General features: G+C 39.2%; 1 protein-coding gene across 1 annotated transcript in view; it reads right to left on the bottom strand.

Moving 5' to 3' along the window:
• Positions 1-3485: 3485 nt before the first annotated feature.
• The window catches only part of ZZEF1 (zinc finger ZZ-type and EF-hand domain containing 1), a 77928-nt gene continuing 63945 nt past the window's right edge, over positions 3486-17468 (bottom strand). The window contains exons 47-55 of the mRNA XM_065418227.1: positions 16815-16950; positions 14831-15211; positions 12976-13119; positions 11699-11867; positions 9898-9996; positions 8865-9030; positions 7125-7278; positions 5155-5226; positions 3486-3560 (exon numbers count right to left, since the gene is read on the bottom strand). Of these exons, the coding sequence (XP_065274299.1) occupies positions 3486-3560; positions 5155-5226; positions 7125-7278; positions 8865-9030; positions 9898-9996; positions 11699-11867; positions 12976-13119; positions 14831-15211; positions 16815-16950 (1396 nt within the window). The remainder of the gene's footprint in view (positions 3561-5154; positions 5227-7124; positions 7279-8864; positions 9031-9897; positions 9997-11698; positions 11868-12975; positions 13120-14830; positions 15212-16814; positions 16951-17468) is intronic.

Below are 17468 nucleotides of genomic sequence, written 5' to 3'. Positions count from 1 at the left end.
AGACAAGACTCACGTTAGTACAGGAACTCTATAGGTGTGAACCACCACCTTGAAACAAATTGTGGCCCAACCCTACAACTGGCTCCACACAGACAGACCCCCACTGAAGTCAACGGGCCTCTATATAGGCACAGGGGTCAGTCCACATGGAACCAATTGCAGGATTGGGGCCTAAGCCAAGCCTCATGTGATGTGATGTTTGTGTGGCAGAGTGTGATATCAGCTATACAATACTAAGGAGGACAAGCAGGTTTACTTACAGTCATCCTGTCCCTAATGATTAACACTCAAAGTAAACCCCTAGCTCTTGCTGTAAATTCAATATTTAATCTTCAGTGAGGGAAAGAAAAACAGAAAACTACAGACACAGTGTTGTACTTTTTATAGAATTTTTACAATATATTTCTCTTCATTTGCATATTTTACCCACATCTATAACTTTCTTGTTACATGTTGAGCTGAACTGGAATAAATCTAAAGGTCTGATCTATTTCAAACAACCAAAACCGATAAAAATTGCAAAGTAGTAAACCCGTAAGAAAAAAAAAATTAAAAACCTTTTAAAGTGTTTAATGAAAACAAGTCACATGTATCATTAGGAACAATGTGATTTGTGTTAAATACATCATATGTGATTCAGGACACAATCATTTTTTAATTAGGCACATTTTTTTTTTTCAGCATACCTGTTTTCCAGCCAGCTTTGTACTATTCCATAGTATCATCTGCATCCACTTGGAACTGCTGCAGGATTTCAAAGAGCTATTGGTCATAAATACTCAATTCATTTGGTTACGCCTCCTCCCCTTTTTACATGATAGAAAAAAAAAATCAATTTTTCTTGCCCCCTAAAAACCCACAATGAAGAAGCAAGTTTTAAGGCAGTGAAAGACTCCATGTCAAGCCAGGGGACAGTCCTTCACTTCCATCTAGTGGGTGGAAAGAATATTTAGCAGCTAATGCCACTTGTAGCCCTTTGAGAGCAAGATGGCTGACTGGCAAGGGTAGTAAGTGGTACGCCTAAGATAGAAACTTTGGCCACTCCTGTGTCATTCTTACAGCCTTTGTGCATATTGTTATATAGAAAGCAAAAATACAGTGCAACAGAAAAAGAATGAGAATGAGGAAACGCCATGATAGGATCAGTGAAGGATCTCTGTACAGTCTGTAAACCTGATGTAAAAAGGAAAAAACCTTCTGTAAATAAACTTAGGCAGATCTCAACAGCGCATCACATGCCTTACAAATGACACAATCAACCTATCACCAGGGATTTACCGACTAGCCAGGGACTCGTTCCGAGACAGTGGGTAGGAAATCCACACTGTCCCAGAGCAGCAGTTTTAAAATGCTCATCTGACCCTTTGATACAATACACACTGTTCATGAAAGTCAACTTCAGAAGATGACCACAGTTTTGGTGTAATAACCCCACCCCCACCCCACATTCTCCAGTAGGAGTTCACACTGTCAGACAGAGACATGCATTTGGTTTATCAGGGAAGCTCCTAGCCTCTCCTGCAGTCAGATTACAAACTGAGAGGCATCACTAAGAGGGAAACCAAAGGATAAGACTGCAAATGCCTTTACCTATGAGTTAAAAGTTATGATGCAAGTAAATCTCATGTTTAGTACTCAGTGTCTCACCATGGAAAGGAAAAGGCAACTAACTTTCATTATGTTAGACTGCAGGCAAGTTTTCAGAGCAGTCTGCATTTCTCTGCCTTTTTCCAAACTTGGGCAGAGGACAAGTTCTTCCTACACTCTGGGATTTGCTTTTACTAAGAGAGCCGTCCCATCCCCCAAAAGACAGTGATTGCAACTTCTGGTGCCAATGAGGGTCTTCAGTTTTTAACCCCTTCATTCAGAGTACTCTTTCCAATTTAAACGTCTCTCCCACAACAGCACTGGCCTTGCATTCTCCTAATGGAATAGGAGCCAACCAGCTACTTTCAAGGCTGCAGCACCAATGACCATCCAAAAAAATGGGGGCACTAAAGCACATTGCACATTTCCCTCCCAGAGGGAGATAGCACCGCCTTTAAGATACTCCCAGTCCCAGGTGGCTGGAAGAGCACTATTCCACAGACTATTCCCAAATGCAGGGCTCCTATACATATGACAGTGCTAGCCACTGGCCTTTTTGGACAAACAAAGCCAGTGAACACAACACTCAGTTCCAACACAGTCATTGTCCTTATGCCATTTTGATCAGCTTTCCAGTCTCTACTACAGGGGCATCTGGTTATGCTTTCTTCATCGTTTCATTCTGGGAAAAAAAAAATCTAAGCACAATAGAAGTTTTGCAGATTTTACATTCAACAAAACCAACCAGGCAATTAGCACACACAAAATGTAGCCCCACAACCCTTTAAGCTCTTTGCAGTCTTCTTTGGAAACGGAATAACCAGCAAATTTGGGCAAGATTAAAGCCAATTTATTTCAACACAGAGGTCTGCTATTTATTCCACATTCAGCAGGAGTAATGCAGTTATTGCTATATGAGATAAATTGGGTTAATCACTAACCCCCCCCGCCCCCCATCATCCCTTGATGCTGGGAATCAGGGTTTCCCAATGTTCACCAGAAGGAGCTCCTGGGCCACCAGTAGCAAAGAATATGCCATGAATAATTTCTTGGAAAGATGCCATCTTTGAGAAACATACAAGTTATGCATCACAGCCAGTGCTCCTCAGCTTCTCATACCACCTCTTCGAAAGCTACTCCAAGGGAGCCATTGTGGTTTCTGTACTAAACCAGAACAATGCATTGTACATATTTAAGACAAAGTAGGGTAAGATCAGTCGATCAAACCAAAAAGAACAGTAGAGGCATTCACCTCTCAGAAGGGTGCTCTGCCATTGGAATCTTAACTGCTCTTTGAATCTCTCTATATTTGTTTTAAAACCTAAAGTTCAGTAATGAGTTAGTTGCTGCAGGTTTTCTCCATGGGTAGTGCCTTTCAAAGCAAAGTGAAACATGGCAGGTTTCAAGAGTGGGCCATTTTTACTCTTACACAGTCCACCAAGATTCTTCTTCACCAATTTTACTTCCAGTGAAAAATGGATGCTGCTGGTGGCACCAGCGTAAGTTCAGCAAAACTTTTCAAGCGGTCCCTTCCAGTTATAGTCACTCGGTTTTACTGGGAACAGATAATACAAGCACTGGGCCTTCTCCATTCTCATACTTCAGAAATCTTCTCCCGTTCACTCTCTGAATAAAAAAATACTTTTCTGTTTACTCTAACATGCTACAATATGTGCGTATGTAACTGTAGGTGATGCGTGAGTTACTCCAAAATGTGCTTTTTCTTTGAAGTGCGCTTTTACTTTTACAAATTCTACATCAAAGTGGAAGGAAGGAAGGCTGCAGAGTACCCATACGCTGAAGCTGAAGGAACTTTTCCTGAACAGAGTGAAGATGTTTGTTCCAAGGTTTCTATGGACAAACTATTCTATCCCATGCACTCCGGCCACGAGCCAGTATTAAACATTCCAGAGACTTGTTGATTTGTTTGGATAGTTAATGGCAAGGCTGATAGCAGCAATGTTTTTCAGGGCCTGGAGGGGAGGAAGAAAAGAAAGTTAAGCATCACAAAGATTATCACCATCAAGTAATGGTTACCTTAAGTTCTAAAAAGCCACCCTCTGCTGCGTGAGTTTAACAGACATAGGAATAGTTTGTTCTCTATCCATCTGATTATCTTTTGGCAGTGAAGTAAACTGTCATGCATCCAACAAGCTCTGGATGCTTAACAAAAAAGCAACTGCATTTCCGATTGCCCAGATGCCTCCCATCTGCTAAAGCTTTGCTTATGTAGAGGACAAGTCAGTTAAGGTGGATGCACCAGGCAAATCCCATTGTAGTATCACTTCTAAATGGACAGTGGGTTTTACTAAGATGAAGGAGTCTCTTTTTAAAAATTTTTTTTTTTAAAATATGGAGATATCCCATCTCCTAGAACTGGAAGGGACCTTGAAAGGTCATCGAGTCCAGCCCCCTGCCTTCACTAGCAGGACCAAGTACTGATTTTGCCCCAGATCCCTAAGTGGCCCCCTCAAGGATTGAACTCACAACCCTGGGTTTAGCAGGCCAATGCTCAAACCACTGAGCTATCCCTCCCCCCTTGATATAAGGAGTCTCATATCAAATGAGCTGAGGGTTAAGAAGGAAGCTGGAGATGCCACAGAGACATCGAGAGAGCAAAATTGAATTCAGGAAGTGTCTGGAAAAAAAACAACTCTTTCAGGGCCAAGGGCTGCTAATATTGAATTCAGTAGGGAAGCTCCCCTGAATTCAGTGGGAGCAGAATCAGGCTCTGTATGACTTAAGTGATAGGAAAAGCCTGACGTGGGACACGAGTTTTGGTTTTGATAACTCATATCCATTCAACTGCCATTATCTGTAATATTATTCTTGGGTGGCTAACAAAGGAGGACACCATTTGTGAGTAGTTTCATCAGCAGGCGCTCAAAGGGACCCAAACAATGGTGTCAGGAAAGAAGATACAGATAGTGCTTGATCTACACCAATCTTGCAAGACTACTCAAATCATGTGGGGAAGGTAAAAAAAAATTAAATATGAGGAGAGTAAATACTTTTTTTCCCCATTGCCAACCACCATACTAATAAGCAGACAACTACATTTTATGCCTGGGCTTGTAAATTTCCATCAGTTTTGCAAGGTTGATATAAAAACTTACAAGGCAGTTTTCTTGCTGATTAAATTCACATGGTGGACCACTCACTTGACAGACAACATTAAGTTAGGTGACTTGAGTGAGTTTGTAGCTGCCATTTCCTCCCCCTGCTATTTCATATTGATTTTGTTTTTCATGCACTGGGGCTGTAGTGCCACCATCTGAAACTATAAGCTCTTTTTTGTAACCAACCACATTGAAATATGAATGTCAGATTGAGGTAGGTGTGAAGAGGGAACAGATGGTGCATGGATCAGGGCATTAGCCTTTCACATCTAAGGAATCATTATTTAAACCAGTGAAATTGAATTTTGGGATCTTGTGCTAACAACAGTGACTATATATCTATCTGAACTAAAAAGCCTATTCTGCAATCAGGAATGACTGGCTGTCTCCTGCAGGACAGAGCAGAAGAGATACTTCGGATGGGGATTTTTTGGTTTTGTTTTTTTACCTGTGCTGTGCAACGATGAAGATGCTCTTCAGTATTTAAGGCAAGCAAGTAGTCCTGTAGAGATCCAAGCTCCTGAAGCCAGAAACATGCTCAGTGAGATTGCTTTAGCAAGGTGTTTTTAACAACGTTATTCTACAGATCAGCATTAGCATTCCACTCTCCATAGGATCTACAGAGTCAATTCATCAAAATTTTCACAAACCCTTAGAAATATAGGACTAAAAGGGACCTTGAAAAGTTATCTAGTCAAGCATTCTGCACATAAACACTCGTCAGGGATGGTCTGTTCTGTGTGTCAACCTATTCTTACAGCCTAAAATGACAGGGATTCCACAACCTTCCTTGGAAAACTATCCCAGAGCTTAACTACTCTCATAGTTAGAAACTTTTTCATAATATCTAACTTAAATCTCCCTTGCTTTTCTATTTACTTCTTGCCCTATCTTCAGTGGATATGGAGAGAAATTTTTATAACAGCACTTAAAATATTTGAAGACTGTCTTCCCTCAGTCTTCTTTTCTCAAGACTAAACATGTTGAGTTTCTTTGACCTTTACTCATAGGTCAGGTTTCATAAACCTTTTATAATTTTTACTCCTCTTCTCTGGACTCTCTTCAATTTATCAACATTTATTTATTTATTTAATTTAATTAAAGAGTGATGCCCAGAATGGGACATAATACTCCAGCTGGGGCCTAACCACTGCCAATCAGAGTTGGACAATTACCTCCCATACTACAGTTCTATCAATCCACCCCAGAATGATAACAGGTTTTTTTTGCAACTGCAACATATTGTTGATTCACATTAAATCTGTGATGCACTATATCCCCTAAATCCTCTTTGGCAGTACTACTGCCTAGCCAGTTATTTCCCATTTTGTAGTTGTACATTTGATTTTTCCTTCTCAAATCCTTTGTACTTGTCTTTATTGAATTTCATCTTGTTTTCAGATCAATTCTCCAATTTGTCAAGGCCGTTGTGAATTCTAATTCTGTCCTCCAAAGAGTTAGAACCCCCCGCCCTGCTTAGTGTCATCCGCACATTTTGTATGCACAGTCTCCACTTCATTATCCAAGTCATTAATGAAGACATTGAATAGTACTGGATCCAGACAAACCTGTGCTGGACCTCACTAGATACATCTCCCCAGTTTGGACAGCAAACCACTGATAACTACTCTGAGTGCAGCCTTTCAACCAGTTTTGCACTCACCTTATAGTAATTTCACCTATACCACATTTCCCTAGTTTGCTTATGAGAATGTCATGTGGGGCTGCACCACAAGACTTACTAAAGTCAAGATATAATCACATCCACTGCTTTCCCCCATCCCTGTCAAAGAAGGAAGTTAGGTTGGTTTGGCATGGCGTGATTTGTTCTCAACAAATTCATACTGGCTATTACTTATAACCCTATTATCCTCTAGGTGCTTACAAACTGATTGTTCAATAATTTCTTTCAGTATCTTTCCAGGTATTGAAGTTAAGTTGATAGGCCTATAGCTCCCCCAACTGGTCTATAGTTATGCTCAAGACTACAGGATTTGAGCACAATTTTGACTTTGGGTTTCAGTGTAGATTGGCCCTGTCTATACTGATAGCATACAGTGTTCAAATCCAGCTCAGAAAGAGTGTCACATTTAAACCATGTTTTCAAATGGTTATCAAACCCAGCTCTCCCCTGAGCATAGGCAGAGGCTTAGAATATCCCTCTTTTAGTACCTTAGGAAGAAATGTGCCCATTATTTAAGGTTGTATAATTGATAAGGAGGTAGCATAGTACAGTATATGTCCCTGTATTAGAACCTGACATTGAACACCACAAGGGAAAATGTTTCCAACCTGTCTGGTGCCTATGAAATCCTGACCTATTTGTGCTGAGGAGCCAGAAAGCAGTCTAACAATGCATTCTACATGCTATGCCCATTGCTGGAGAAAGGGGAGCATATGGGTAAATGGATTGCTTACATTCACTCTGCTCTCTGTAATGAAGAAGAGTTCCGTAAGTGCACGATGAAGAGGAAGAAGAAGAATACCAGGCTTGGTCATGTCCTGGCACAGGTTATTTTCCATGTGGGTGAAAAGCTGCCAGAGTGGCTTTAACAAGGTGAGGTCACAGTCCCTTAAAAAACAAACAAACCAACAACAGTCATTTAAGCGGAATGAGGGTAACTCAGATTAATGACCCCATTTTTGACATGAAGAACAATATTTTCAAAAGGAGCCGAAACCTAATGATAATTTCCTGACAGCACTATGAAGCATGTAACAAGAGGCTGATTACAAAGGTAGACTTCGGTTTCAAAATACTTGGTTACAGAAATGTAGCAGCTAAATTAAAACTCCATCCTAAAAGTTTAAGACCCCTAACTTTTTTTGATCCAAGCTCAAAGCATTTAAGCACATGCCTAATTTTTTCCCCCTACGCAGCAACGCACTTATGCGTGTGGTTCACATTAGACACTTTCATGGATTAAGCAAGTCTAAAGCACTTGCTGAATAAGGCCGAATTGCCGAATTGGGGGTCTTTGAAATAAATGAATGCAGCACCTCATTAAATGCCTTGATTCCACTGGTTAGAACTTTGCAAGTCTAAGTTATAAACAGAAAGCGTGTCCCCATTTTTTTTTTTTTTTTTAAAAAACCATAGGTATAGGTAATTAGTATCACTTTGCAAGTAACAGGGTTTCCAACCCTGCCTTTCCTCACACTCCCATTCAAACATCACTGTATTGTATAGTCTCTTCTACACATACATAAAGTAGGCATCATCAAAAGAGAACTCAATTTCAGAGGCCTTGATCAGGGTACTACAGAAGAAAATTTGAAGTATTATTAGGGTATTATTTCCATAATAAAGATTTTTACCCTACGTTAAATTGTTGCCCACAGACAAAGGCACAAGTTTTTTGAGCACAAAATGTAAGAAGAAATTAGATACACATTCAGTAATAAATAACTGAACAACGGCTATGTACCTTTTAGCAAAGTTGCAGATGTTCAGACTTGGATGTGGGCTAAAGTATCAAAATTCACAATGATTCATACAAATTTTATATGTCATTGTCTAAAATTGCTACAAAAATATTTTTATATATACACAACACAACACTTCTGCGTCCTTTGAGCTAGGAAAAGCAGGAGGTTTCTGGCACCTTCAGGATTTTACTTAATTAAACATTATAACTGAAGTGAGGGTCCATATATTGACCAACTGTCTACTTCTGCCCAGCACAATCACCTCTGCCACCCAGAATCAAGCATGAACTTACCTGAAGCTATAGCTCCATTTATACAGCTTGCACTGGCACAAATCAAAGAAAGTTACCACCCTTATTGCAATGCTGAATCTGGCAATGTTTTTTCTGCACTTTGTTCTTGATCTCCTCATTTTAACTAAGAGAAGGAGACTCACCCTTGGATCCTTAAATTTATTTTAATACACTCAACATGGACTCTGACTTTATTCTGACTAAAGGATTTGTTCCACAGAATCTTTTAAAAAGCCATCTAGAAAAAGAAAAAATGATTTTCAGAACATCACTACTTCAACCGTTTTTGGCTAGCAAGCCATTGCTAATACCCATCAGCAAGACAAACTATAGTGTCTACTTTCAATTATGATTCTCTGGCTCTGCCATGACTTGAATTTAGCAAACCCTCTCCTCAAAGGCATGTTTAGTGTACAATGTGGAGCAATGTGTTTACCTGTGGTTGCTGCATTGCACTATCTTCAGGAGTAAGTGGATGGCCTTTAAACGCTGGTGCCCAATCTGGCGGCATGCTACTCCTACCTGCCATTCCCAGATTTTGGCTAGTGGGAGATGTGGAACCACCCTTTCCTCCGATAGCATTTGTTTCAGAATCTCAAACCCTGGAATTGAATAGAATCATGGTTATTTCTAGAGGGAGACATTCTACTCACCTGAACAACTGTCCTTTCCCCATATATTTAGAATTGTTACAGCAAACAAAAATAAAGATATAAAAACCAAAACTTGATCTGGAGAAAGAGAATAAGGGCCAACCCCTGCCATCCTTAGTCCTTTCTTGGGCAAAAAAATTAACGGGAGTTGTGGCTAAATTCCTTACACCTATCTTTGAAAATCCTAACCCTAATATTTGCAATGAGAGTTTTGTCCAGGGAAGGACAACAGAATTTGAGCCCTAATTAATATTGGAGGTACAGTAGGCCTAAGTTAACTGCAAAGCATTCACAATCCAGATGCATATTTCAAAAGACCATTAAAAATATAATTAATCTGTTAAATAAACCAGCAAAGCCTTTTACACGGCATCTGAAAATGAAAACCAGAAGCAGTCCCACCATAACAGATACAATTATTCTTTAAAAACAACGTAAATTACCTCCATTTACGATTATCATTATTATGACAGCTCTGAAGTGGCCTGTTAAACCCAGAACATAAATTATGGCAAGTATCCTGGAGACTGTGTGTGTGTGTGACTGGCCTCTGGGTTTTCAAGCTTCAGCAGTTTAGATACTGCCGTCAGTGTTGAGCCAGTGCGAATAGAAGTCACTCATCAAAACCCAAGTCACACAATGAATCAAGTCACAACACTATAACGCCTTTTAAGAACACTTGAGGGGAAAAAGCCTATGCTAAGCAACCTAAAAAAAGTACAGGCCAAGGAATATTTATTAAAAAAAAAAATTGTGAAAGCATGGATCAAAATAATTGTAATAAGTCCCTTTGGTCACACTCTGAACGGAGCTTACCTGTCTGGAACCTTCCAAGGTGACCTGCTGTCACTGTAAACTTGTAACCCCATTCAGTATTACTCATGTCAGAGGTAAACCGATAAAACAGTGTATCTCCTGCAGCAGGGAAGGAAAAAAACCATCCACATTAGAAAAAAAAAAAAACAACAACAGTAACTCAATAAGGGACTATAACAAAGAATAGAATACAGCAACCTGTATTCTGAAACCTCTTTTCTGTACAAAGGATGTTTTTCAAGAGGCTCCTTTCCAGGAAGCTCTCTTTTTTCCTTTTCTTTGGTGTACTGCCTACGGAAGGCAGTACATAAAGCAACGTGTCTATGGCCGTTCATTTTAATGTCAGTAGCTCTTGCTTCCATGCCATGTCCCTAAGCTGGCAGGTGACACTTAGCTATTCACATAACTTCTGGGATGATGCTCTGAAATGACTTGTCAGAAAAGCAGTGCAGAATTGCAGACTTCCACTACAGGAATTAAACTGTTGTATTTGGCCACTAAGAGTTGGTGACAAGTAAACCCTTCAATTCAAGAAGAGTTTTCAAAAAGTTTTACAGTTTTATGATCAGACTGTGGAGCAATCCAAGAAGTCCTTGCTGTTTTTATATTCAAGCTATGACTTTATAAAAGGGCAAGGTAGGTATCAAGCTATAATTCCAAATACAAAATACCTCTATCCGCTTGGTTACTTATAGCTGCTACCAGTGCTCCAAGTCAGAAAGCCCTTGCCATGCTGCAGCATAAGTCTATGCTAGGACACTCAACAAGTCAATAGTCAAGTTAGTGCATAACTTGCAAAATGAGTCCAATCACATAACCATAGAAATATAGGACTGGAACAGACCTTGAGAGAGGGCATCTAGTCCAGCCCTGTGTACTGAAGCGGGGCAAATATACCTAGACCATCCCTGACAGGTGTTGGTCTAACTTGTTCTTGGAAACCTCCAATGATGGGAATTCCACAACCTCCCATGGTAACCTGTTCCAGTGCTTAGCTATCCTTCTAGTTAGAAAGTTTTTCCTAATATCTAACCTAAATCTCCCTTGCTGCAGATTAAGCACATTACTTCTTGTCCTACCTTCAGCAGACACAGAGTAATTGATCACTGTCCTCTTTAACAGCTCTTAACATATTTGAAGACTGTAATCAGGTCTCCTCTCCATCTTCTTTTCTCAACATTAAACATACCCAGTTTTGTTTTGTTTTTTAAACCTTTCCTCATGGATCAGTTTTTTAAAACCTTTTTTTATATTTTTGTTGCTCTCCTCTGGACTCCCTCCCATTTTGTTGCCCAGATTTGGACACAATACTCCAGCTGAGACCTCACCAGTGCCAAGCAGAATGGAACAATTACCTCCTACATTTTACACAAGGCTTCTGTTAATACATCCCAGAACTATACGAGTCTTTGGCACAACTGTATCACATTGTTGGCTTGTATTGAATTTGTGATTCATTATAACCCCCAAATCTTTCTCAGCAGTACTATGCCTAGCCAGTTATTGCACATTTTGTATTTGCATATTTTATTTTTTCCTTCCTAAGTGTTGTACTTTGCACTTGTCTTTATTGAATTTCATCTTGTTGCTTTTCACGCTAGTTCTACAAAGCAAATGGAGAACACAAAATTTATTTGAGCAAAGAGGGGATGGGATAAGAGCAGGACTTTTTCCATGTATGCCACAAACATCAGGGGATATAACGGACATTAAGATCTTGGTCTCTCACACCACAAGCTATCAGTAGCTCTCTACACTTGTTTGTACTCACATACATTGTATATCTACATGGTCCATTTACCTGGAAGCTCAAAATCAGTCCACTTCTGCAGAGACCCACTGAAACTGTGCCGATCCTGTTGAAAATCACTGCTGCTGGACATGATTAATTCATCACAGCCTTCTTCTGTATTACACTGAGAGTCAAATTTGATTGAGAGATAGATAGCACCAGGGATGTGAACTTTATCCTGAGGAAGGCAAACAGATGACACCCATACCATTGCACTGTGTCTGTATACAAATACTCAAAAGGCAGATTTCAAATAAGGTATAACAAAGATTACGATATCTCTATTTAGGTGTCTTCATTAGTTTGGTCGTGGGCTAGTTCAAAGAGTGCAGAGTGCTGTCGACACTGCCAACTACATATAAGAGTCTGCCAAATCTAATTTCTAGTAGTGCTCAAGTTTAAATAAGCAGAGTTATATTGTTTGCCTGTAAACTGATGCACTAATCCAGAAGGCCAGTTTCCAAGATACTGACCTCCAGGGCACATCTTAAAGGCTAGTATTACATGCACTAAAAAACCCTCACAACAGAATTCCTACTGCATACAAAAGCTAAGAAAACTCCCAAGGTTGCCATGAGAATTTCGGGGCCCAGGGGACATGCCTCTTTATTCTATCCACATGCCCCCTTTCTTTGCTTCATCTCTTTGCCCAGTGTGGGACACTGGGGAGATGTCACTCATGGTGCTCTCCTAGAAGAGATGACTGCCTTTTACTCTCTAACTAGTATGGTGCTGCCAACTAATATCAGGAAAAGAGAATCATTAAGACTCTGTGTAGAGGAAAGGTAGCCCAAAACTAAAAACCACAGAAAGAAGTTTCATACTTATTTTTTCACTGATGCCTCAAGAATTTGAGATGCTTGTTGAAACAGGATCTTGGATGAAAGTACAATTTGTTGCCTATTAAACCCATAAAATTCAGCAAAGTACTTCAGCACATGTTTAGCTTTAAACACGAGTATCCCAATGAAGTTAATGCGACTACTCGCATGCTTAACTGAGGCACACACTTAAGTACCTCACTGAGTGGGAGCCTTACTTATATATTCTTGTACAAGGTGAAACTTAAACGATCGGGAATGCTCTGTTAACTGAAAGGTCACGAGTGAGATTTTCTAGGAGTGCCTCAACAGGTTAGGAACACAAGTCCCATTGCCTGAACCCAGTGAAAGGCAACAGGACTTGGGCTCCCTAAGCCACCTAGGTGCTTTGGAGAATCCCACCCAGTGTCTTCAATTCATGCACAACCTGTGCACACTCATTGCACTGTAACCTATGTAAATTACCTCAAAGTTAGTATTGTTGTTATAAGGATGTTTGGATTCCCGCACTTGGATTGCCATTCCGGGTTCCTCCATAAACTGACAGGCAGTCAGTGCCATTGTTCCCAACATGCTCTCACTGCATCCATGCAGCACTTTCTGCAAGATCTGAGGAAATACAACACATTATGCAAGGTCAATCTGCTACCAAATCAGCATTTGCAGACTGATTTGACAAGGATTGACAAAAAAGTTGTTTTAGCAACACGGCCCCTCAGAAGAGAGAAAACAAGCCACTGGCAGGAAGTAAAAGAGAAACTCACAAATGAAATTGCCAACTGGCCTCATGAGGTTTGCATATGGTCTCCTGTAAATGTGGAAGGTTTAATTTAGTCCTTGGACTGCATTTCAAATCCTGCATGTTACTTTAATGAGATTCTCATGTATTGAGACAACTTTGGAAAGCCAGAAATTGTCTAACCTCACTGCATAGATGGGGCATAAAGACTAATCCCACAATGCCACAATAGATTGAGATAGGTAAATAAAGCCTAAGCCAAATAAGGAAGGTAATTTTGATCCAAATAATTTTGTTAACATACCAGATAGACCCTTTACCTTCCATATCTGCTAGGAGTTTCGATTTTAAGAAACAAGTTCAAATACTTCAGGTTTCAAATTGCACAATCCTACCTACAATAATGAGTCTGATCAAATATCCTCCTACCACTGTTATAAAAGTACTAGTGTTTTGTTTTAAAATTAGTCTTCTGCTGTAATGAATGTCACAATTAATATAGGTCCTATCCATAAACAAAGGGGTGATAGCGGAAGCAGAGTCTGAAATGCAGACTCTAGACTAAATGATATTTGTTTGGATTTTTAAGATTAAAATACTCAAAGTTGAAATTTAAAACCATATTCATATAACCAGGATGTTTACTAACAAAACCCTTGGTTTTAGAAAAATATATGGAGAATTCCTTCAGCAATATTCTTGTATATGTTTACTTTAAAAATAATCACAAAATTTAAAACACTACTTCTTTCTTTCAGTACCTGGGAAGTCTGGACATACCTATGGCAATGGATGATTCTGACTTAACTCAAGAAGGCAAAAACTAAGAGTATGCGAAGACAAAATGGACTCAAATTCCTGTACGGAAGTTAACGAGGAAGTCCAGATGGTTCAATTTTCTTTTTGATTAACAATCAGTTCTTAACCTAAGCATTAAGCATGTATACAACAGAGGCCAGGGCTGAGATGAGGCATGGTGAAACAGCCAGCTGAATAATGCAAGGAAAGATATTGGAGGAGCATTTGTTTCCTGGACATGAACACACATTATTAGTTATATTTCTGTAGCGTCCAAAAGCCCTAATCTGGAGACCCACTATGTTAGGTGCTGTATGGATATCTAGGTAATTATTACTTGTCTTCAGCTACAATTCTGAGACCTTGTTTGCTTGTAACAAACATTTTTTTTAAACGCAGAAGATTATTAAAATACATACTGAAACCAAGTTAAAAACAGAACTCAAATTTGGCTCCTTATCCTATTGACTTCTATGCAGAAGAAAATTTTCCCCATCCTAATTGCTCATTTATTTGAAACAGCTGCATCCAATAAGTATGTTTTTCAGATTTCTGTTGGTCACAAAGTCATTTTGTAAAAATATTGTCAAACCCCATTGTTTTTGGCTGAAGATGGAGTTTTTATTGTAGAAAAAAATATACGATTTGAAGCTTAATGTCTTCGAATGTTTTGTATTTATTTTTTTTAAAGAAGAATCACAAGTATCTCTGGCAGTTTGCTAGTCAGCTGGAAGTTTATGTACAGACTGGATGGATTCAGACATACAAATGCAGCCCACTTACCTTCTCCCATAGCTGCTTCTCCTCTAGCTGCATAAGCATGTCCAAAATGTAAGTCATGTGTGCTGGGCCACTGAGCTCCAGGATTTCTTCATTTACTGCCACATCATCGGGCCATTCAGCCAACAACGAGGCAAGTACATGCCTGGCATAAAGAACAGCAGTAGCCTCGTTCACCCGATACAGGTAATCCCGCACAGCTTTTTTGCTCCTGGAATCCAGCTCTTTGTGCAAGAGTATGGAACTCTTGGTGCGACGCTGTTTGGCATAGCTAAGCTGGAGATCACTCTCCGTGTTGGTTATCAGTTTCTGGGTAATGGGATTGGATTCTTCAGTGGCTTTATCACAGAGTACAGGTTTTGACTGCAAGAGACAAGCACAAGCCTGAAAAGAGATTCAGGGCAATTTACTTCTTCATGTCTACAAATCTATGACCAGAAGTTTAATTCATTGTTTATAGGTTGATAATTAGACTAATTAAAAATTACAAGCTCCAATCTTTCATAGAGAACACAACTAAGCCCGCCTGTGGACAATTTACCTTAAGTTTGCCCCTGGGTGTCAATGGATATAGTTACAAACTATATACCATGGATATTAAATGCAGGCAAGAACCAACTGATTCTAAAACTGAGAGCATAAACTTACGCTGAACTGTACAGGTGAAGCAATAGCGATAATGCTCCACACTTTTTTTGTGGTTCTCCTGTTAGATGTATTGTAACTACTGATTATCCCAGTAATCACAGCCACTGAAGAGGGACTAAGAAATTAGCAGCTTTATTTCCTTTCTGACCCTTTGGTGAAAATCTAGCTGGCATTTCTGCCAAATACCACCGTGTTCCACAAGCCATGCTCGTCTACTAAGGAACTCAAATGCCCAGTACCAAACACCGATCTACTATCTTAATTCTTGTTTAGTGGAAAATGGGTCCATTTTTCAGTGTCATTTTAGATAAGCCATAAATGTACTAACTTATCAAGTATGCAAAAAGACTACAAAGGTGAATTTTTTTTTTTAAACACTGAAGGTAAGTTTAGTACTGGAACAGATTACCAATATATGTGGTTAATTCTCCATCACTTGGAGTCTTTAAATCAAGACTGGATGTTTTTCTAAAAGACATGCTGCACTTCAAGCACAAATCAGTGGGCTAGATACAGGAATGACTGGATGAAATTCTGTGACCCGTACAATGCGAAAGTTATGATAATATCCTCTGGCCTTAAAAAAACAACAACAACAACAACACCACCACCACCACTATGAATCCATGCTTAATTTTTGTGTGGATGGTCATTAAATGAGAACATCCATAAAATTACCATGACACTATATTGTAGATCTTCGCAGTACTAAATACAAATTTATCCATTTGTAGAAGTCAGTAGGTATTAAATAAGCTGTTTTTTTTTTAAAATAATGTTTTAAATATGTGTTTCCTGTAAGTAAAGATTAGTGATGCCCATAAATACCTGAGCTTCTCCACTGGATCCATGTTGGGCCCATACTCAAGATTTCCTGCATTTTAGTTGCATCCCAATACATGGCCAATTGACATTTGCTACCTAGTTATATATTCACTTAACTTCTCTTTTGCTACTAGAGTCATGCTGTCCGTTTTGGCAAAACAGATTCACCATTATTTGGTATTATTGAAGCTATTCATATGGTAACATTGCAGTGACGTGGTCAGCGTATATGTTTACGGTTGTATATTAGGTAAAATCTCTCTTGTATGAAATAGGGAATTCATAGCATTCCAGTAAAGCCATAATTTGTTCTCCTGATCTAAAATCTAGTTCTTCTAGATCTTCAAGAGAGAAGCTGCAGAGAAGAAAGCTAAGTTCTTGCTGATATCTTGCCTATTCTTTTTAACACAATAAAACAGGAGCTCTAATAACAATCTTAAATTTGAACCACTAAGTCTTGTGATATCAAATTTTCATTTTTTTTTTTTTTTTTTTTAATATAAAGAGCACACACCAAACATGGTAAGATGATCATGTCTGTATCCACTGCTTTCGAACTCTGCTCTTCCAATCTCAAACGCTTGCTGGGTTGCCATTTCTGGGCCAGTGTTCGGATCCTTTCATCTGTTGTAATTACATCTCCATCAAACCTTAAAAGTGACAAATTTTGCAGTCAATGAACTTAAAAGAAGAAGATATATTTGCATTTAAAGCTTCCCCGACTTGCATTTAGAAAGCTCTTATCCAAGTACTGCCTTACTCTTTTGTGAGGTCAGATCAACTAACATTCTCGTTTGATCTTATTAACTGAAAAATATGTTCATGTCTTCCAACTTGATTTTGTAAGAAGCAGATGGTACCAGAAGCTGCTCTGAGTGCCAGCAAGTCTATGCACATCACTCTTCCTCAGTTAGGATGACATTTGAGAAATACTGGTATCTCGCTGACTTTCCATCCATAAAAGCAGTTTCTTCTACAGAGATATACTGTGCATGTGAGCAAAGTTATCCAAAGGAACATACAACATACTTCAAAATGTTAGTTTCTGTCCTCACATCTACAGTTCCAAATGTAACAGGAGTCAATTTTCCAATTACATTTTAGGAAGCACTACAAAGCAGTTCCACATCCTTTTCCTTACAGCAGTTTAGCTTCCCTGTTAACTGAG

The sequence above is a fragment of the Emys orbicularis genome, chromosome 17, assembly GCF_028017835.1.
Source record: "Emys orbicularis isolate rEmyOrb1 chromosome 17, rEmyOrb1.hap1, whole genome shotgun sequence".
NCBI lineage: Eukaryota > Metazoa > Chordata > Testudines > Emydidae > Emys > Emys orbicularis.
Note: the sequence above shows the minus strand (reverse complement) of the source record. Positions and strands in the feature narration are given on the sequence as shown.